Source organism: Chiloscyllium plagiosum, unplaced genomic scaffold (assembly GCF_037043375.1).
Source record: "Chiloscyllium plagiosum isolate Xiang-an unplaced genomic scaffold, Cpla_swu_hap1 HiC_scaffold_19, whole genome shotgun sequence".
Classification (NCBI taxonomy): Eukaryota; Metazoa; Chordata; class Chondrichthyes; order Orectolobiformes; family Hemiscylliidae; genus Chiloscyllium; species Chiloscyllium plagiosum.
The window spans coordinates 61,789,658-61,813,119 of NW_028270157.1; the positions used below are offsets into that span (position 1 = coordinate 61,789,658).

The following is a 23,462-nucleotide window of genomic DNA, read 5'->3' on the forward strand; positions in this document are numbered from 1 at the left end:
TCTTAATCTTTGTGGAAACTAGTCCACTATTGGCTTAGCCTGTGTGACTCACCTGTGGTTTTGATGTAATGATAACTGGGAAGGGTGACAAAGGACACTTTATACTGCTACACCTTTAACCATATGTATGCACTGGTAGGTTTCACCATAAATTGAAGATTTTCTTTAAAAGTACTTGGGGTGGCATGTTGGCTCAGCGGTTAGCACTGCTTCCTCAGAGTGCCAGGGAGCCAGGCTTGATTCCAGCCTCTGGCAAAGGCCTGTGTTGAGTTTTCATGTTCTCCCATTGCCTGCATAGGTTTCCTCCAGTTTCCTTCCACAGTCCAAAAATGTGCTAGTTAGGTAGTTTGGTCATGCTAAATTGTCCATTGTGTCCAGGGATGTGCAGGCAAGAGTGGATTGGCCATGGGAAATGCAGGGTTACAGGGATGGGGTGGGGGGATGAGATGCTCTTTGGAGGGGCAGTGTGGACTCAATTGACCGAATGCCCTGCTTCCACACTAGAGATTCCATGATTCTATGACTATGAAGGGTGGTGCCTGTATGGAATGAGCTGCCAGAGGGACTGATGGAGGCTGGTACAATTACAACATTTAAAAGGCATCTGGGTGGGTAGATGAATAGGAAGGATTTAGAGGGATATGGGTCAAGTGCTGGTGAATGGGACTAGATTAGGTTAGGATATCTGAATGTTTTTGTTCCCATTATTAACATTTATCCATTGGTGTGTATAATTACATTTACCACTCATGCAAGATACCAAGTCTCTGAATTCAAAAAGGGAGAAAGTGAGGTCTGCAGATGCTGGAAATCAGAGTCGAGAGTGTGTTGCTGGAAAAGCACAACAGGTCAGGCAGCATCCGTGGAGCAGGGAAATCAACGTTCCTGCTCGTTCCTGATGAAGGGCTCCAGCCTGAAACATTGATTCTCCTGCTCCTCGGATACTGCCTGACCTGCTGTGCTTTTCCAGCAACACACTCTGAATTCACAAACTCAGGTGATCTGGGGGTTTCACCATTCACCCAGAATGCGTTCTCTGTGGACTTCGAGAGTTGAAGATTATCAACTTTGATTCTGTTCTTGACAGTGTGACATCTGTGAGTCCCTTCAAAATGGAAGAATTCTTTATTTTATGGGCTTTTTCACTCTTTAAAAAGCAATTACTCTGTTGCAATATCTACAGGAGCTTTAGATTTCCTACAGTATGGAAACAGGCCCTACAGTCCAACAAGTCCACACCGATCCTCCGAAAAGCAATCCAACCAGACCCATTCCCCTACCCTATATTTACCCTGACTTATGTACCTATCACTGTGGGCAATTTAGCTTGGCCAATTCACCTGGCCTGTACATCTTTGGATTGTGTGAGGAAACCTGTGCAGACACAGGGAGAATGTGCAAACTCCACACAGACAGTGACCCAAGGCAGGAATCGAACCCGGGTCCCTGGCACTGTGAGGCAGCACTGCTAATCACTGAGCCACCGTGTCAACCTAAATTTCATGGATTTCCTCTGCCGAGATGACTGTTCTTTGAACACCTACTTCCTCTTTTGAAATATGCTCGATCCCAGGACTAGGCTTTTTTTTCTTCTTCTTCTTTTGGTAATATACTGAAACTCCAGACCAGGCAGTGTCTTCATGACAGTATTCTAAACATCTGAGACAGGGGATTTTTTTTCTACCATATCCTGAATCCATGGACAGTGGTCATCTCATCTCAGTGGTCACTTCCATGGAGCTGTATGCACCCCATCTGTGTTGAAGTTTATGGATTTTCTACTTCATCTTGTTACTTAGTGTCTAATTTGGAGGTAATTCTGTATCTTGTGTTGTCTCCCAGCAGCAGGAATATTAGGGGGAATGTAGATTGCAAGTAAAATAATTGCTTCCTGCCATTTTCACTGCTCCTGTTGATCAATCAAACTAATTGCAGCCTCCGTAAATGATTCCTGTTTCCTTTATTGATTTATCAAGTGAATTCTATTGCCTGCCATTTTACTAATTTTCTTTTCTTTATGGCTTTGCCACCTGAATCAGACTCATCATGCTGTTTAAGATGACTCTTGTTAGGGGCCATCATGTGGCATAGTTGTAATGCCCCTATCCCGAGAGGAGGAGGCTCAGGTTCAAATCCCACCTGCTCCAGAAATGTGTAACAACATTCTAGGGTCTGCTTGTGGCACAGTGGTAGTGTCTTTACCTCAGGCCAGGAGGCCCAGGTTCAGGTCCCACCTGCTCTGAAGATGTGTAATAATATCTCTAAACAGGTTGATCACAAAAATAGGTCTTTTTTTAAAAAAAGGTGAAAAAACATGAATCTTGTTAGGGTCTGTCTTGTGGTGTAATGGTAGTGTCCCTATCCCTTGATCAGAAGGACTGGGTCCAAGTCCCACCTGCTTCAGTGGTATGTAAAAACATCTTTGAACAGGTTGCTTTGAAAAGTAGGTTAATAACAACAATTAACAGATGAATTTTGTTCCTTTAATGATTTTTCTGGATGATGCCTGCTATTTGCACAACTAGTAATAATCCCCATTACTTCACAATTTTTTTTTTCCCTGAATGAGTCCCCCTGTATGTGATTTTAAATCAATGTTGCCTACTTCTGCTGTAGTTTAATTCGTGGATTCACCACTTTGCCTGTGTGACAACAACATATAGGGCTCCTCATCGTTAACCCTTTCAGACATTCATATTGTTATACAACTGGGGGTGAACTCTGACTGGGAGAAAGTGAGGACTGTAGATGCTGGAGATCAGAGCTGAAAATGTGTTGCTGGAAAAACGCAGCAGGTCAGGCAGCATCCAAGGAGCAGGAGAATTGACGTTTCGGGCATAAGCCTTCTTCCCCTGACCCTGACTCCCCATTTTCTTCTAAAAGTGCTTTGGCATCTTTTACATCCATGTCTCAGTTAAACATCTCATGAAAAAGATTGTACCTCTGACATTGTAGTACTGCGGAGGAGTGCCAGCCTACACACGGCCTTGAAACCACAACCTTCTGACTCTGAGGCAGGTTTGCAGATACTGAGTGACAGCTGACACCCATGAAACAAATTGATTTCTTATTACTGGAAGGAACTTGGAAAATGATTCACCTTCAATTGCTTCACTCAAAAACTCTGAGGTCTAATTCTCAACAATCTTCGTGTTATCTGTCTGATGAGGCATTTTGTTCCATTTTTACAATATGATATATTTTACACTTAAGTATTATGTTTCTCTGTAAGTTGATTTTTTTAGTGATTTAGGAATACTATACTTGTGGAACCCTGTAATCATCTAATGAAATCTTTGTTTTTACTGGTTTTCATATTCTTGAAATGTGCATGTGTATATTACACTTAAATGCATCGATTTCAATTACCTTGACATTGAGCTTTTCAAAGTCACTATTTACAGTTTGGAGAGAAGCAAATTCTTAACCTGGGATAAAACGTTTTGGAGCAATGTGGTGTGCAATTTGTTAGGTGTTGATTTGCTTTAAGTGGAAAAGTGCACAGGGTAGTGAAGCATTAACAAATGTATTGAGGTGGAAGCATTGCCTATATCTTGTATCTGGTATAGAACACGGATTTTTACTTTCCTCTGATGGACTGAAGACGCTCTTCAAAATTGATATTCCCAGTGACCCTCTCTAAGTACTGACATTACTGCAAATATCTTGACACGCTTTTCAAGGACTCCCTGCAATTACTGATGCATTCTTGTGAATCTAGTCTATAGTCATAGGCACACTGTGAATCAGCCAAGGGAAGAAGCATTTATTAAATATTGAAAACATCAGTGCCGAATTCCCAAGACCTGGTATGCTCTCAGCCCACAGTAGAGACAATTCCAGGAGTCACTTTCACTTCCATGTGCTTATTGTTGTCTATTTTTCATAATATGTTAGAACTCATTTCCCCTGGTTTTTTTTATTCGACAAAAGAAATCGAGGAAAAAAATGTGATTGATACTTTGCAATGTCATATTGACCTGTATAATTTAACAACTATTCCGTAAATTCTTGCTGCACTGAGACTTGTGGTTGCTAAGCCACAGAAGTGCCATATGTCTGGTAAAGAGTTTGTCACTTATTTTCACATCTTTTCTTCATGCCCCACTTATTTTTATGATTTGTCCAGAAAAGGTGACCTAACACTTTTATCTGTCCTGAGTTCAATGTACAGTATTACCTGAGGATAGTAAACAAGGCACAAGCCATTTCTTTGCCACTCCTTATTTTGTTTCAACCTCGCTTTTTCTTGTCCAGTATTTTACTGCACTGTTCGTGAAAATGAGGGCGAGCTGTCCTCATAGCTTCTAGCTGTCAACGTGCTTTCACATTTGTTTGTGGGGATGGGGTAGCATAGTGGTAGTGCTACTCGGCTAGCATTTTGGGGACACCAGAATGGATAATGAAACTTTAATTCAATAAAAAAAAAAGCAACCATGAAACTACTGTTGGTTGTTTCAAGAAAAACATCTGCTTCACTAATGTCCTTCAGAGAAGAAAATCTGTCCTTAACTAGTCTGACCCACCCTACAGGTGACTCCAGACCTATAACCATGTGGCTGGCGCTTAGCTGCACTTGGGGGAGTAAATGTTGACCGAGCCAGTGACATGCACATCCTAGGAACAAATATTTTAAAGCTTGTGCCATCGGTTCTGAACATCCAGGCTCGTTGTCAACAATAGCAATCCCAAAAGAAATTTGGCCAGATTTACAAATGGTAACCTCCCAGTTGTAGAAAACCAAACCAGATTTTATTAGACATTGCCTTTAAAAAATTGGTCAAACTTGCTTTTGGAGTTGACTACTCCAGGAGCCAGCGAGGGCACTTAAACTGAGAGCTTGAAACTTCTCCCAAACTCTTTACCATCCCGGGGGGGGTGGGGGGGGGGAGAAAGTTTCAGATACAGTCACATAGATGGGTTAACTCCAGGAAAGATAAGAGAGGTAGGCAGCTAGTGCAGGAGCCATCTGTGTCTATACCCATTTCAAACAGATATGCTGTTTTGGAAAATGTAGGGGATGATGGATTCTCAGGGGAACATAGCACAAACAGCCAAGTTTCTGGTATTGAGACTGACTCTAATGCAATGAGGGGTACATCGGGTTCCAAGAGATCAATTGTGTTAGGGGACTCTCTAGTCCGAGGTACAGATAGATTTCTGTGGCCAGCAGCGATAAAGCAGAATGGTGTGTTGCTTCCCTGGTGCCAGGATCAAGGATATCTCAGAGAGGGTGCAGAATGTTCTCAAGGGGCAGAGGGGCCAGCAAGAGGTCATTGTCCATATTGGAACCAACAATATAGGAAGGGAAAAGGTTGAGATTCTGAAGGGAGATTACTGAGTGTTAGGCAGGAATTTAAAAAGGAGGTCCTTGAGAGTAGTAATACCTGGATTACTCCCAGTGCTACGAGCTAGTGAGGGCAGGATTAGGAGCATAGAGCAGATGAATGCATGGCTGAGGACCTGGTGTATGGGAGAAGGATTCACATTTTTGGATCATTGGAATCTCTTTTGGGGTAGAAATGACCTGTACAAGAAGGACGGACTGCACCTAAATTGGAAGGGGACTAATATACTGGCAGGGAAATTTGCTAGAGCTGCATGGGAGGATTTAAACTAGTAAGGTGGGGGGGTGGGACCCAGGGAGATAGTGAGGAAAGAGATCAATCTGAAACAAACATCTAAGGAGAACTCAGCTATTTGTAAGAATAATAGGGTGGTTATGGTAGGGGATTTTAACTTTCTGAACATAGACTGGGACTGCCATAGTGTTAAGGGTGTAGATGGAGAGGAATTTGTTAAGTGTGTACAAGAAAATTTTCTGATTCAGTATGTGGATGTACCTACTAGAGAAGGTGCAAAACTTGATCTACTCTTGGGAAATAAGGCAGGGCAGGTGACTGAGGTGTCAGTGGAGGAGCACTTTGGGGCCAGCGACCATAATTCTATTAGATTTAAACTAGTGATGGAAAAGGACAGACCAGATCTAAAAATTGAAGTTCTAAATAGGAGAAAGGCAAATTTTGATGGTATTAGGCAAGAACTTTCAAAAGCTGATTGGGGGCAGATGTTCGCAGGTAAAGGGATGGCTGGAAAATGGGAAGCCTTCAGAAATGAGATAATGAGAATCCAGAGAAAGTATATTCCTGTTAGGGTGAAAGGAAAGGCTGGTAGGTATAGGGAATGCTGGATGACTAAAGAAATTGAGGGTTTGGTTAAGAAAAAGAAGGAAGCATATGTAAGGTATAGACAGAATAGATTGAGTGAATCCTTAGAAGAGTACAAAGGAAGTAGGAGTATACTTAAGAGGGAAATCAGGAGGGCAAAAAGGGGACATGAAATAGCTTTGGTAAATAGAGTTAAGGAGAATCCAAAGGGTTTTTACAAATACATTAAGGACAAAAGGGTAACTATGGAGAGAATAGGGCCCCTCAAAGATCAGCAAAGTGGCCTTTGTGTGGGGCCACAGAAAATGGGGGAGATACTAAACGAGTATTTTGCATTAATATTTACTGTGGAAAAGGATAGCGAAATATATGGTGACATCTTGCAAAATGTCCACATTACAGCGGAGGAAGTGCTGGATGTCTTGAAACGGTTAAAGGTGGATAAATCCCCAGGACCTGATCAGGTGTACCTGAGAACTCTGTGGGAAGCTAGAGAAGTGATTGCTGGGCCTCTTGCTGAGATATTTGTATCATTGATAGTCACAGGTGAGGTGCCCGAAGACTGGAGGTTGGCTAACGTGGTGCCACTGTTTAAGAAGGGTAGTAAGGACAAGCCAGGGAACTATACACCAGTGAGCCTGACATCTGTGGTAGGCAAGTTGTTGAAGGGAATCCTGAGGGACAGGATATACATGACTGATTACGGCTAGTCAACATGGCTTTGTGCATGGCAAATCATGTCTCACAAACTTGATTGAGTTTTTTGAAGAAGTAACAAAGAGGATTGATAAGGGCAGAGCTGTGGACATGATCTATATGGACTTCAGTAAGGCATTCGACAAGGTTCCCCATGGGAGACTGGTTAGCAAGGGTAGATCTCATGGAATAAAGGGAGAACTAGCCTATTGGATACAGAATTTGCTCAAAGGTAGAATACAGAGGGTGGTGGTGGAGGGTTGTTTTTCAGACTGGAGGCCTGTAACCAGTGGAGTGCCACAAGGATCGGTGCTGGGTCATCTACTTTTTGTCATTTACCTAAACAATTTGGATGCGAGCATAAGAAGTACAGTTAGTAAGTTTGCAGATAACATCAAAATTGGAGGTGTACTGGACAGCGAAAAAGGTTACCTTAGATTACAACAGGATCTTGATCAGATGGACCAATGGGCTGAGAAGTGGCAGATAGAGTTTAATTTGGATAAATGCGAGGTGCTGCATTTTGGGAAAGCAAATCTTAGCAGGACATACCATTAAGTGTATAAGGTCCTAAAGAGTGTTGCTGAACAAAGAGACCTTAAAATTTAGGTTCATAGCTCCTTGAAAATGGAGTGAAGAAGGCGTTTGGTATGCTTTCCTTTATTGGTCAGAATATTGAGTCCAGGAGTTGGGAGGTCATGTTGTGGCTGAACAGGACATTGGTTAGGTCACTGTTGGAATATTGCATGCAATTCTCGTCCCCTTCCTATCGGAAAGATGTTGTAAAACTTGAAAGGGTTCAGAAAAGATTTACAAAGATGTTGCCAGGATTGGAGGATATGAGCTACAGGGAGAGGCTGAACAGGCTGGGGCTGTTTTCCCTGGAGCGTCGGAGGCTGAGGGGTGACCTTAAAGAGGTTGACAAAACTATGAGGGGCATGGATAGGATAAATAGACAAAGTCTTTTTCCTGGGGTCAGGGAATCCAGAACCAGAGGGCATAGGTTTAGGGTGAGAGGGGAAAGATATAAAAAGGGTCTAAGGGGCAACTTTTTCACGCAGAGGATGGTATGTGTATGGAATGAGCTGTTGGAGGAAGTGGTGGAGGCTGGTACAATTGCAACATTTAAGGGACATTTGGATGGGAATATGAACAGGAAGGATTTGGAGGGATATGGGCCGGGTGCTGGCAGGTGGGACTAGATTGCGTTGGGATATCTAGTTGGCATGGATAGTTTGGACCGAAGAGTCTGTTTCCATGCTGTACATATCTATGACTCTTATGACTCTAAATGCTGGAAATGCTCAGCAGTCAGTTGATATTTCAAATATTCTGATGAAAGATTGAAACAGCACAGAACATCTGAAACCTTAACACTTTCTCTCTCTACATTCGCTGCCTGACCTGCTGAGTATTCCCAGCATCTTCAACATTTTACTATTGATATTGGCCAAAGCTTTGAGATGGAACCCACCGGCTTAGTATTCATCCTGTCTACTGGCACCTTCTGGTATCTGCCACCTCTACCAGTATGTAGGTTGGGTAAAGCTAATTTGAAGTAGCTTACTGCCACAAATCCTGCCTTATCTGTACTGTGTCCAGGATCTATCACATCAGAGGAGAGATGCATTGGTGAGGCAAAAAGAAGAGAAACAAGATGGGTTATTGCGTGATAACAAAAGGTACAATGGTCAGGCATAATTACTCTGGGCTCTCCAGAATACATTTGCTCCCTGCATAGACTACCTTCTACAACATTGGCTTTCCTTGAAACCTTGTCAGGGAATCTTTCTCTTTCTCCCTCTCAATTATACAATATTAAGGTTAACAATGTATTATGTAGCTTTCATGATAGATGAGCACAATTTCATTAAGCTGCGATGCAGTGGTTTTGAGATTAATATAGAACCAATGGATTATTAACATAGTATTACAGCAACATTGTGCTTCATGCAGTAAGGCGCCATCAATGTAGTATGTAGCCCAAAGATGTAACATTGACTGGTTTCAATGAGACTGAAAATTTATCTCCAAAAACCTGGTCAGTCATGGAATTTTAACAGATCATTTCTTTCTAAAATCTCATCAAGTTTGTATTTAGGATTTAACTTAGCCACAAATTGTAGTTATAGATTTAGTCAGTGATAAACAAACTAACTGCTGAGAAACAGCTGCATTTGCAGTTGTTTAATTTGGTATCGGTTCCTAACCAGCAATGCCTATCTCAGGTCAGTGGAATTTCACCTAGTATAAATATAGGTAGCTTTGAAGACCCACACACAGGAAGTTGCACAAAGATGCTTCTTTGACTGTATGCAGCAAGAGCTTAACTCTGGGAATTTGCTAAGTGAGAAAATCTTGTATATTGGAGGAGGTGGTGCAATTCTGGTCTGTCTTCTGAGAGCGTGAGATCAACAAACAGCAAGACTGAAAGCTGGAGCCGTTAATAAGGGGCACATGTAGGTAATATAGTGAGTCTTTAAAAAAGTTTTCTCTCACTATAAACAGGGCCAATTGTTTAAACTGGTACAGAGGACATACAAGTATGGTAATAAATTTGTACTGTCCAGCTTAAAAGTATCAATAGGTAATCATAGAGTAATAGTTTTTATTAATTAAATAAAACAAGTAAAGATGGCAGGGCTAGTGATGCATTGTAGCTATCATATGTGGAACTGTTAGACTCCTATGTGATCCATCCAAGACACTCCAGCTCATATTTAATGTGCTTTGTAGACTGTAGTGTATCAAGGAGGGGGAAAGTTACCTGGACACTGTTTCGCGAGCCAGTCACACCCTGTAAGATTTGGTACAAACCATGCCTCAGCCCTTGCAAACACAGGTTTAATGTCCTTGCAGCTTAAGTGGATGAGAAACAGGAACTGTCAGGAAGATGAAGAAAATGGACCACAATTCTGTGATGTAGAATGCTGTTCAAGTGAGTGGATAAAAAGGGATATAGTTGTAGTAAAGGGTGTTATATTTAAGGAGATGAATACCATTCTTTGAGACCGTGAATCCCAAAGGCTGTGTTGCAGGGTTAAGGACATTTCGTTAGGGCTGGAAAACAGCTTGGAATGGGAAAGGAAGGAATTGGTTGTTCATGTGAATCCCAGTGACATAGCTAGGACTAAGAAAGAGGTTCTGCTGAGGGAGTAGGATTGGGAGGAAAATACAAACCAGGACCACAAATGTAATGGTCTATGAATTACCACTTGAAACATAAGCAAATTGGACAAGTTAAATAATATCAGAGAATTGAAGGTGGGGCTGAAAGGTTGCTGTGGGAGAATTGGGTTTCAATTAATGGGAACGAGAGAGCTATCCTGTTGGGGCAGCCTTCACCTGAACCTCTTGATCTAATGACCTGGCAGATCATCCAACTTGGACTGAAGCAAGGGCTTTAAACTGAACAGGTTTTGTGGAAGGGAGACTGTTACGTTTAAAGAAAAAGGACTCTATTGAGTCAATATAGGTCGGGTTCAAGTTGAGGAATAGCCCTATAAGGCCCCCACTTAGCTTCTTGCCTCTCCAGTTCTGTACAGGAAGCATGTGCCAAATAAATGCAAAAGCATCGGCTGATCATGTGACCTCTCTACAATTGCCAGTAATTCAAACATAATTATATTTTCCAATTCTAACTCTATTACCTCATGCCTGATGAGCAACCTTTACTCAGATCCCAATGTCCTAGCCATTTAATGGTATATTTCCAACAATGGAAATGCCGAATATCAATGTGATGATTATCATAGGTACAAACTCAATTTCACATTTCCAGCCAATGGATTAAAAATCACTGCTTGGTATAAAGCATCTGTTCATGATGAGAATAAAGGAAAAGGGCATGGGGTAAGGGTGAGATCAGTACAGTAAGTGAGAAATGGTCTTGGTTTGAAGGATCGAGATGTGGAATCAGATTAGGTGGAGATGACAAATAAGAGAGAGGTCATTTTTTTAGAGCAGATTATAGCATCCTGGCAGTATCTACACGAAAGGACAAGGCACAGGTCAGGAACTAATGGGAGTTCTAAACAAAAAAAACTACTTCAATAATTATCCGAAGGTTTGTGAGAAGATTTGTAGCTCGGGTGCTCGTTGCTGTGGTTCTGTTCGCCGGGCTGGAAGTTTTTATTGCAAACGTTTTGACCCCTGTCTAGGTGACATCCTCAGTGCTTGGGAGCCTCCCATGAAGCGCTTCTGTGGTGTTTCCTCCAGCATTTATAGTGGCCTGTCCCTGCCGCTTCCGGTTGTCAGTTTCAGCTGTCCGCTGTAGTGGCCGGTATATTGGGTCCAGGTCTGTGTGTTTGTTGATGGAGTTTGTGGATGAGTGCCAAGCTTCTAGGAATTCCCTGGCTGTTCTTTGTTTCGCTTGCCCTATAATGGTAGTGTTGTCCCAGTCAAATTCATGTTGCTTGTCGTCTGCGTGTGTGGCTACTAGGGATAGCTGGTCGTGTCGTTTCGTGGCTAGTTGATGTTCGTGGATGCGGATCGTTAGCTGTCTTCCTGTTTGCCCTATATAGTGTTTTGTGCAGTCCTTGCATGGGATTTTGTACACTACGTTAGTTTTGCTCATGCTGGGTATCGGGTCCTTCGTTTTGGTGAGTTGTTGTCTGAGAGTGGCTGTTGGTTTGTGTGCTGTTATAAGCCCTAGTGGTCGCAGTAGTCTGGCTGTCATTTCAGAGATGTTCTTGATGTATGGTAGTGTGGCTAGTCCTTTGGGTTGCGGCATGTCCTCGTTCTGTTGTCTCTCCCTTAGGCATCTGTTGATGAAATTGCAAGGATATCCGTTTTTTGCGAATACTTTGTATAGGTGTTCCTCTTCCTCTTTTTGCAGTTCTCGTGGACTGCAGTGTGTTGTGGCTCTTTTGAACAGTGTCTTGATGCAACTTAGTTTGTGTGTATTGGGGTGGTTGCTTTCATAGTTCAGGACTTGGTCTGTGTGTGTGGCTTTCCTGTGTACCTTAGTGGTGAATTCTCTGTTTGGTGTTCTCTGTACCTTCACGTCTAGGAATGGGAGTTGGTTGTCCTTTTCTTCCTCTCTCGTGAATCGGATTCCTGTGAGTGTGGAGTTGATGATCCGGTGTGATCCAGGTAATGATTACAGACGTGCACAACCGACTTCACAGATACAGACATGAAATTGCGTGCCAAAAGTCGTTAATTTCAAAAACCACTAATCGTGAATGGACCCGGACCATAGAACAGGCTGTCACCATAGGACAGAACAGGACTACAAACCGCAAAAAAACGGCCCTAAAAGAAAAAATGGCCAAACTAACACACAACAAAGAGGACACCACAACACACACCTGGGTTAAAAACCTCTCCCACAGACAGCTCACAGACACGGAAAGAACAATACTGGCCAAGGGACTCAACTACAACCACAGGGACGCCAAGACAGCAGACTTCCTAGCAGCACTAGAATGCACACTCAGGAACAATGGACTGACAGAAGAGACACAACAAACAGTGAGACAAAGTATCGTACCCCTGATAACAAAGAAAAGACAAACACATAATCTCAACACCAAGGAGAGGGAAGCACTAAAATCACTAAGAAACGATAAAAACATAATCATACTACCAGCAGACAAAGGCAGAATGACGGCCATCCTGGACAAAGCAGACTACATCCAAAAAGCACAACAACTACTTGCAGATACCAACACCTACCAAAAGAGGGAGTTTGACCCCACCCCACAGCTCACCAATAGGATAAACAACACACTGAGGAACCTACAAAAAAACGGACAGATAACTAGGTCGGACCTACAAAGAATGAAACCTGAAAGCAACAACACCCCCAGATTCTATGGACGACCTAAAGTGCACAAACCAGACATCCCACTCAGACCCATAGTATCACTACCAGGGACACCATCACACAAACTGGCGAAAGAACTACAGCAGAAACTGAAACACTTGATCAGCGGATCCAGACACTCTATACAATCAACACAGGAATTCTTGGACATCATCAGAAATATACACATAGACAAGGAAGAAACCATGGTCTCATTCGACGTAATGGCACTGTTCACGTCTATTGACAAAGCCCTAGCCAGAGAAACAATAGCCAACCTGCTGAACAGACATAACAGACAACAGGACGTTGAACCCATCAACAAAGACGGCATACTTAAACTACTGGACTTGTGCCTCACAACACACTTCACATTCAACAACCAGATATACGAACAAATCAACGGAACACCCATGGGCTCACCGATCTCGGGACTCATAGCAGAAGCAGTAATGCAAAGGTTAGAACAAACAGTCTTACCACAAATTCAACACAAACTCTGGGTCAGATACATTGACACCTTTGTAATCATTAAAACACGGAAATAGAGAATACACACTGGATCATCAACTCCACACTCACACTCCCATTCCTAGACGTGAGGGTACAGAGAACACCAAATGGAGAATTCACCACTAAGGTACACAGGAAAGCCACACACACAGACCAAGTCCTGAACTATGAAAGCAACCACCCCAATACACGCAAACTAAGTTGCATCAAGACACGGTTCAAAAGGGCCACAACACACTGCAGTCCACCAGAACTGCAAAAAGAGGAAGAGGAACACCTATACAAGGTATTCGCAAAAAACGGATATCCTTGCAATTTCATCAACAGATGCCTAAGGGAGAGACAACAGAACGAGGACATGCCGCAACCCAAAGGACTAGCCACACTACCATACATCAAGAACATCTCTGAAATGACAGCCAGACTACTGCGACCACTGGGACTTATAACAGCACACAAACCAACAGCCACTCTCAGACAACAACTCACCAAAATGAAGGACCCGATACCCAGCATGAGCAAAACTAACGTAGTGTACAAAATCCCATGCAAGGACTGCACAAAACACTATAAAGGACAAACAGGAAGACAGCTAATGATCCGCATCCACGAACATCAACTAGCCACGAAACGACACGACCAGCTATCCCTAGTAGCCACACACGCAGACGACAAGCAACATGAATTTGACTGGGACAACACTACCATTATAGGGCAAGCGAAACAAAGAACAGCCAGGGAATTCCTAGAAGCTTGGCACTCATCCACAAACTCCATCAACAAACGCACAGACCTGGACCCAATATACCGGCCACTACAGCGGACAGCTGAAACTGACAATCGGAAGCGGCAGGGACAGACCACTATAAATGCCGGAGGAAACACCACAGAAGCACTTCACAGGAGGCTCCCAAGCACTGAGGATGTCACCTAGACAGGGGACGAAACGTTTGCAACAAAAACTTCCAGCTCGGCAAACAGAACCACAGCAATTATCCGAAAGTTTAAAGTATATGTGAACTGGATGGATCAGGTTGTCTAAAGTAGCCTGGGTAATAAGTTTATTAAGTGGCTTCAGGCTTTTTTTTTCTCAGAACAATGGGCTTTTCCCATTAAAATTAACAAGTTCACATTCATTCACATTTTACTCCACCTGCCAATTCTTAAGCTATCTATGTTACTATTCAGATTCCTCATATTCTATGCACACCTTACTTTCCTACTATATCATCAGCAACTTTAGCTATCATTTATATTGTCCTTTAATACAAGTCACTGAGAGAAACTGGAAATAGGCCCTTGCACTGATCCTGACAACATGCCACTCATCACGTCTTGCCAACCTGAAAATCACCTATTTTTGCTTCTTTTCCATTTCCTGTTAGCTAATCAGTCTCATGCTCATACTTGTATGATAACAGCTGCACCATGAGCTTTTATTTTGTGCAGTAACTTTTCATGTGGTACATTGCTTAAATGTTTTCTGGAAATCTAAGCACAGCACATTCATAGTTTCCTTTTTATCCCCATCGTTAGCTACTTTCTCAGAGAACTCTAATCAGCTTGTCAAAAATGATTTCCCTTTCAAAAAGCCATTTTGGCTCTGCCTGATTGCACTTGCATTTTCTGCCTATAACTTCATTCATAATAGATTCCAGCATCATCCCTATAGCATATTAAGCTAACTGACACACAGTTTCCTACTTTCTTTCTCCTTTCTTCAAGAGGTGTCCCATTCACAAGTCTGATGCGATCTTTCCAGAACCTAGTGAAATTTGGAAAATTGAAACGGATGATTGTCGAACTCAGCAGATTTTTTTTTAAACTCTCTCCCATGAAAACCTTCAGGATTTCGGCACATGTCAGTTTTTGGTTCTAATAATTTTCTCACTCCCCTTACATAGTGATTGTTATGGTTTTAAGTTCACCCTCCATTGCATTCACTGATTTACAATTATTTCTAGCATGTTATTGAATCATCTATCGAGAAGACAGATGAGAAATATCTGGTCAGTTTATTTATCATTCTCTATTTTCCATTATTTTCTCAGAGTCTTTCCTTAGAGGACTAACGCCTCACTTTGCTTTATTTCTTTTTAAATATCTGTAGAGAATCTTAACACTTTCTTTTATACTTCGAACTAGCTTTCTCCATTCTTATTATTCTTTTCATTAATGTTTTTTTGTTTCTTTATAGGTTGTCCAATCTTCTGACCTGCCATTTATTCTTGCCGAATTATTTGCTTTTTCTTCCAACATAATGCTATCTTTAATATTCTTAGTTAGTCATGAACATGTACTTACCTTAGAAACTTGCTTACTTTATGAAATTTATCTTTTTTGAGTGTTCTGAAATATTTTCGCAATATCTGACACTGCACCTTCCCTGAAGTTTCCTTAATTTCCCAGTTCGCTTTCACCAGCTGTCATCAGCTCTCATATTGTCCTAATTTAAATTTGGAACACCAGTCGTCAATCTATGCTCAATGCTGAGATAATTTTCCCTCAAGTGAATCTAGAACTTGGAGGACAAAGTTGACAAATACAGATACATCAACTTCAGATAAGGATAACTAAATTTCTTCTCTCGGGCTTGTGAGACTTTGGAATTCTCCTGCATGGAAAGCAGTAGAGGTTGGATAATTGGATATATTCAAAGCTGAGGTAAATGTAGTTTTAGTCTACAAAGAAATTGAGGGTTATGGGTGGCAAACAGATGAATGGAGTTAAGGCAACAATCAGATTTATCATGATTTTATTGAATTGCAAAACAGGCTTAATGAGCCGATAACATACTCTTAATCGTTATGAACAATGAGCTTTATTATATAATAAAGAGGAACAACTGGGATTAATACAGCAATGCAGCATCATTAGAATTGACAATATACTAAGCAGTAATATTAGGATTAATATATTAATGATGTCTCACTTGCTGCATGAATGTATTTTCTCTGTAGCAGTGTATATACTTTCTCTTCAAGCCAAAGATCAAGATAATGGTGTGTTCTAATCCATTGTATCATTTCTGTTTTTTTCTACAGATATCTGAGAGTGCTATTTAAATTATAGAAAGCAAAAAATAAACTGTTTTAAGTTAATTGAATAGACTTTTGAATAGCAGAGGTTGCAGGTCTGTGACAACGTGAAAAGCTGACAGAGATGCAGTCATGAAAATAAATCTACCTTTCAATGTTTCCATCTGCTGGTGCCCAGCTGTTATAGCAAACTCCTCTGATAAGGTTTAATTCTTGCTTATTGCTTGCAGAGCTTGCACTCAACTTGATTGACTGTCACTCAGCAAATTATGAATCAACTGTTCTGAATCTTACCACTTGCTCAGTTTTCCATGGAGTGTGTTTGAAAATTATATTTGGTGAGAATTTAGCAAAAGCATCAATAGTTTTAAAATAAACTAATAAAACAAAATGCAATGGGACTTTTATCCAACTCCAATTCTCGATATCTTTATTTCAGTTATGCCAACTTTTAACTCAAGTAATATACTCAACAGCCTCATAACCTCATTGTGGAAAAGAAAATCTTATTCTGTGCCCTAAATTTGTCTTCAATTTTTATTTCCTGTTTAGACCTTCAGTCACAGAAAACAGTCTGTTTCTTTTTGCTGTGTCCTTTCCTTTCACACATTTAAGCGCCTATATCAAATCATTCTCCAATCAATGCTGTACTAACAAAGTTTCACACAACTGCCTCTATGCCTTGAGTCCCAAAATGGTGCACTTACAAAGGTTTTATATCAATCCTTCAATGCAGCTCAATTTTTAGGTAAAGGAGAGAGAATGTGACAACTATGTGGTAAATTCAACCTGTTAAGTTCTAGGGCAAAGTATGAATTTCTGTCCTGACAGATATGTTATCACAACTACAATAAAATGCTTTAAGTGTCCCTCTCAATGTTGAGTCTGATGTATAAGTAAAATATTGAGCCAGATACTGTTTTTATATTTCAAAATTTGTACATTGCTGTCAAAAGTTTGCAAATATAAGATATGGAATGAAGTAATCTCCTATAAGCAGCAATGTAAAAATATTGGCAAATTGTGCTCCAGGATGGGATGGCATCCTAAAAGAAGGATCGGCAATGCTTTTTATACAGTCCTCAGCAATTAACATCACCCATTCAGTTATCGGATCCTCCCAGTGCCTTAAATGCAGGTAAATATAGTCTTGTTGAAGTAAGAGATGTCTTTTGGTTTGTTGACTAGAGACAAACTCCAATGTTTGTTTATTTCCACGATATGCTATTGTACAGAATTGAACTGGGTGTATATTTTATATATATATGCATAAAAAGATGTTTTTATGAATTTATTTTTGAAATTAAAAATAAATCACCTCACTAAGGAGAAACAGCAACAGTGGATAGAAATATTCTGCTTGAAATAAGAAAGAAGTGGCAAAATCTTTCACTTAGTATTTAACATTTGACATGCTGACATCATGGTGCGAATCTTGTTGGACAGAAGTAATCAATCATAAAAATCATGGGTTTCTTTGTGTGAATCTTTGGGGCTTTGTTTTAAACTTCTCTTTTATGTAATCATGTGTGATATTGAAATGAGACAGAGAACAATTCAAGTATATTAGCTGAAATAGGGAGAGATTGATATTAAATCGACTTTGTAACTGCATGCCTGAAGATGCAGACCAAAATGTAATACAGCGATATTGTTTTGTGTCTCAGGAAGCCACGCCCAGTGTCTCAGTTGGTGGCACAGCAAGTAACCCAACAATTTGCATCACCCACACAACCAAAGAAAGAGAAAAAAGACAAGGGAGAGAAGGAAAAAAATGAGAAAGAAACTGTCAGTAAAAAGAACAGTCACAAGAAAACAAGGTAATGCTTTGACAGACATGTTTCTTCAAAAGCAAACAATATGTTTCACCTTAAAGCTCAGATAAATAGTGTCCTTTTTTCATTGATCTGTCAACAATTTGATCTATATTTGCTAATTCTTGTGGAGGGAGCTTCAAACATGTTGATCACATGCTTGTGCTGGAGCTGTGTAATGACCAAAGCTCTGGTGCAGTATCCAAAGGTTAGCTTTTGCAGTGCACAAACCAACTGCTTTGTCACTTGATCCTCATGTTGATCAAAACAAGCTGTCTGCTTAAACCTCTGCTAAGTTGATCTTGCATAGCTTTTGCTTTCATCAAGGCTGTTTAAGAAATGATTGGTTATACGCCATTACCTAGCCGAGTGAGAACAAAATTGTCAGACTCATCTTTTGTGTCAGGGAAATTTTTTATATATTTGTTCATGGGATGGATGCACTTATTGTCTTTCCCTAATTATTCTTTATGAATGTGGTGGTAAGCTATCTATGTGATGAAGTGTTACTGGGAGGATATATTTATGAATCAAGATAATCTGTAATTTGGATATGCTGGCCTTCATATGTGCCTGGTGCCCTCCTCCTAGGTGACAGAGTTTGCAGGTTTTGCACTGTCAAAGGAATTGCTGTTACAGCTAGTTGCTGGAATGCATTCTCATAATTGGTACACACTGTTGCCGCTGTGTGCCAGCACTGAAGGGAGTGAATATTTAAGGGGGTTTTTTAGGTGCTGATCAAGTGGATGCTGTTTCGTCCCAATGGCATTGAGCTTCTTTGATGTTATTGTAGCAAGTGGGTATTTTTTCGTCAAATGTTGGATGTATCTTGTAGATGCTGGAATGGCCAAGAGGGCGCAGTATGTGAGATGTGTTGCAGCATAGATCTTATGAAGTGCTTGTTACTCTTAATATTTTTCCTGCATTAATTATGTTAAAAAAATAAATTTTGAGGTGGTTGTCTTAGTTTTTCACTTTATATAGTTTTGAATGGATGCCATGGATTAAAATTGGAGCTTATTAACATCTGTCAGTCACTTTGGTCAGATATTCTAACAAGTTGAAGTCTCCTGACATTCTGTGTTCATTGCTTGCAAGAAGATGAATATGAAGCCAAGACAAATCATCACATTGTCAGACCATCTTTTTGTACATTCTTAAATGAAAGCAGGTCTCTGAAGTGAACTTTTATTCATTCGTTGTTTTTAACCTTTGCCCCATTTTCCTAGGCCGAGGTTAAAAAATGTGGATCGAAGCAGTGCACAGCATTTGGAAGTGACTGTGGGTGACCTGACAGTCATTATTACAGACTTTAAGGAGAAAGCACGGTCAGCCCCAGCAGCCACTGCTACCTCGAGTACCACTGCTGACCAGCACAGCCTGAGCAGCTCCAGCTCTGACAACACAGAAAAAGGTTTGTCTCAATCATCGTCACCCAGAGGGGAAGGATCAGTAAATGGTGAATCCCACTAAAGTACCAGCTGACCTACTTCCATTTACTCACTCCTTGCTCAATGGACAACATCTCAACAACTTCAGTCCTCGGCATTCGGTGTTAACACTGGCAAATTGGGCTGCCTTCTTCAGTTTTGGTTTCAATGCTTTCTAATACTTGCGTACCAACCTGGAACTCCTGCACTGTGGCATGTTTTTGAGTGTAATTTTCTATAACTTAGATTGGACTGCCTAAGTAATGTGTTCGAGAACTGAATTGTGAAGCAGCTGGCTTTAATATTCAGTGCTATCTTCGGTCAATTTTCAATCGACTGCTGCCGTAACAAAACAATTTCTGAAAATTGTTTGCCTAGTTAAGTGCACCTGCTGGTACTTGGTGTGGTTAAATAGGAAAAGCATTCTCAAGCATTTGTATAAATTCTTGCCAACGTTTTTTCAACACTTGTTATTTGGATGGGAAGAAAACACTTAGCCATTAAAATTGTGGCATTACCAATGTCCACTGTCATTCATTTCAGTAAGTTACAGTTTTAATATGTAGTTTTGGGCTAATTGACCAGGTTTGACTGAGGATACAGTCCATGCTACTTAACTGCAGCCACTCGGGTAAAGGAATTGAGTTGCTGTAATATATATAAAAAGGAGGGTCTTTTTGTACCCTTGTCTAATTGGGTAGGGAACGCAGAAGAGTTGCTTGCGTGACTTGTAGTTCATGCATGTCCTCTCAGCTGAGCACTCCCTGCAAGAAAGGAGGAAACGCTAATAATTAGATACTTAGTATTGTCTAAAAGTAGTTTTAATGGTATGTGTGGGAATAGTTTATGATGTTGCCAGTTCTGGAAACTTCAATTAAGGTGTTTTGCTGATGTTTTGAATTTGCGACAGTATTTATACGTATTGTTGTAATAAATAAGTTATGCAAGAACACATTCTATCTTTGAAGTTCTCTTACTTCTCTACCCTGGTTTTTAAATAGCCTTCTGTTTGTGTTGTCACTGGCAAAAATAATTTTTTTGTGCTGAATCGCTGCAAAGGCGGTTGGCAGGTGAACAAAAGCATTTGTTGAAATGTGTGGTCTGACATTGAATTGGTACTAGATATGTTTCTGTCCCCCCCTTTTATTTCTCCATCTCATGTTTTCCAAGCAATACAAGAAAAATACCTCACAGGAATGAAATAAATTTTTAGAGAAAAAATGTTACAACTAAAAAATAAATAGAAACTTAAACAGATCGGAAGTTATTTATTACCAGCAGGCAAAACACCTTTTTTTAGAAAAATATAAAGTAAATGGTAACAAATTAGTGGGTGATATGGGGAGGGCCTAGCAACTGTGTATGGTGTCAGATAATGTTCCAATGTAACATGCAATAAGTGGCATAGACTGTATTTTCAGATGTAGGTATTTGATACTAATACCTGTATTCAGTGATTATAGATTGTTTTACATGAGATTTTTATATCCTTTAAAGAAAACTCTTGGTGTTCATGCTGATTTGTGTAGTGTTTGGTATATATTTGATTTCTATCAGAAAAAAAAACAACTCACAATTAAAAGTTATTTGAATTATAAAGGCCAGTATCCATTTTTAAAAGGGGAGGCTCTGGGATTGAAAGGGAACAATTGCAATAATTGAATTGAAATTTTCAAATAAAAAGTACTTGCTACTCGACAGTAAGTTGGATCACATCAGATGGTTAAGCACATTACTCCGGGGTGAAGATCAACACAAGTAAGTGACAATAGTTGTGCATTTTCCTGCTTTTATTCTTCAACCTCCTCTCTAGCCCAGTTCTTTTGCTGTTGTTCCATGCTGCATCTGAAGGTGTGAATTTTTTTAATAAGGATTAGCCAATAAGAGTCAATAAGTGTGATGCTGGAAAAGCACAGCCAGTCAGGCAGCATCTAAGGAGCAGGAGCCTCGACATTTCAGGAATGATGAAGAGCTGATGCTTGAAACGTTGACTCTGCTGCTCCTTAGATTGCTGCCTGACCAGCTGTGCTTTTCCAGCACCACACTTTTTGACTCTGATCTCCAGCATCTGCAGTCCTCACTTTCTCCTAGTTGATTAGCCAATAAGACTCTCGGCTGTCAATTAACCACTACTGAACCTTAATAGTAGACTGTTTAATTGCAAAAGGCACTGCAGCCAGCTGTCCATTCCTTATCCATCACTGATGTTTTAAGGACACTGATGAATGTGTTACTTTGAGTGTCTTAATATATTAAATGTTTCTTATTGCTTAAGTTGCCATTAAAGGAGTCACTGTTTCTTTCTTTGGGAGCTGATAGCCATTGGTTTTCACGTTTCTTGTAGAAGAAGAAAGTCAGCTGATTGCATCACTTTGTATTAATTTAGGCTTACATTCTCCCAACGAAGAAACATAACAACACTTTTTATTTATTACAAACTATTGAGTCTTGGAAAGTAATTCTCCCATCTGATGACATGCTGGTTGATTGACTTGCTCCTGTACCTACTACTCCATGTTGCAGGACTATCACTTTATTGAAGAAATTTATAGTGCTTTTGTGGTTTATGTTTATAAACTAGTCAGGGCCATGCATAAATCACATCCATTTGTTTGTCAGGGTGATTCTGTGATTTTGTTTTTCAATGTGGGAACCAAATTTTGGAATTCCGTGAGCCTTTGAGGAAACCACAACCTCCAACCATCAAAATGGTGGTTTATTTGATCAATAATCTTAATCCAATTTAAAACTCATTACAACAAATTCAAAGATATACAGGAAGTCAATTATCTCCCTGGATTGGATCAATCATGTTGATAACAAGCATAGGGTTGAATGTGTCCATATCCACCTGTCTTGTGATTCTGCATATGAATGCCTCCATTCAGAAGTTCATGTATTGAGTTTGTCCGTGTGTGGTTGGTGTGAATAAACAACAACATTCCCTTGCATTTATTAAAGTGCACAAGAAGGTAATCTAAGTATAAAGTATCCACCATAACTTTTGTTGCATTTATCATATGTATATACACTAATGTTTACTAAATTAGAGAGCGGTCTTAATGATCTTTGTAGTCTTTGATTAGGAAAGAAATTGGACTTTGCTGTGATGCTCTCCATTTTGCGTACCTTTACTGTTTACTCTCTTTTTTTTTCATGCAAGAATAGCTATTAAAATTGGGTTTGAGAGATGCCTGAAAGAGATGGATTTTGAGAACATGGGCAGAGCAATCCCAAGGCGAAAAAGTTTTGACAGTTTGCCTAAAGTGCCAGTCATGTATGGGAGGGAATAGAAAGCTACAAAGTGGATAGGGTAAGGGCACAAGGTATGTTACAGATAATGAGGATTTCAAATGTCAGGTACGTGGGAAACGACAAGAGCATCACTGAGGACGAGGAATGATGCAAGATAGTTTGGACAATTTGGAGTTTATTGAGGGTAGAAGATTGAAGGCAGGCTTGGAAGAAATTGTACATAGATAACATGCTTGAATTAGGGATTAAGTGACAATGAAGCTAAAGTAAAACTGAAGCAACAAGTTTTTTGGAGGTAGATTATTATAACAGTTGGATTGGATTTAGTATCTGAAACCTGGCTGAGGGCAGAAATAAATGTAGGATTTACCATGCCACAATCAAACACTAAGTAAAAGAGACCTAAGGGGCAATTTTTTCACACAGACAGTGGTACATGTATGGAATGGGCTGCCAGAGGAGTTGGTGGAGGCCAGAACAATTGTAACATTTTAAAAGGTATCTGATGGGTATATGATTAGGAAGAGTTTGGAGGGATATGGGCCAGGTGCTGGCAGGTGGAACTAGATTGGGTTGAGATATCTGGTCGGCATGGACGGGTTGGACTGAAGGGTCTGTTTCCGTGCTGTATATCTCTATGACTCTAAATGGCTATGAAGAACAGTGGAATTGATGATAAGGGAGTCGATTTTATGTTTGGAGCTGAAGACAAATTTTTTTGTCTAGTCTTAAATTGGAGA

The 23,462-nt window shown here is 40.4% G+C and overlaps 1 protein-coding gene across 13 annotated transcripts in view; it reads left to right on the forward strand.

Moving 5' to 3' along the window:
* Positions 1–23,462, forward strand: part of yaf2 (YY1 associated factor 2) — a 200,862-nt gene that overhangs the window by 164,927 nt on the left and 12,473 nt on the right. For 9 of the 13 annotated variants that reach the window (XM_087997457.1, XM_087997451.1, XM_087997456.1 and 6 more), the window contains 2 exons: positions 17,891–18,043; positions 19,267–19,451. In XM_087997457.1, the coding sequence (XP_087853583.1) occupies positions 17,891–18,043; positions 19,267–19,451 (338 nt within the window). Of the gene's footprint in view, positions 1–17,890; positions 18,044–19,266; positions 21,747–23,462 lie in introns of those variants that run through there. The other 4 variants (XM_087997460.1, XM_043709061.2, XM_043709053.2 and 1 more) reach the window with 1 other exon arrangement.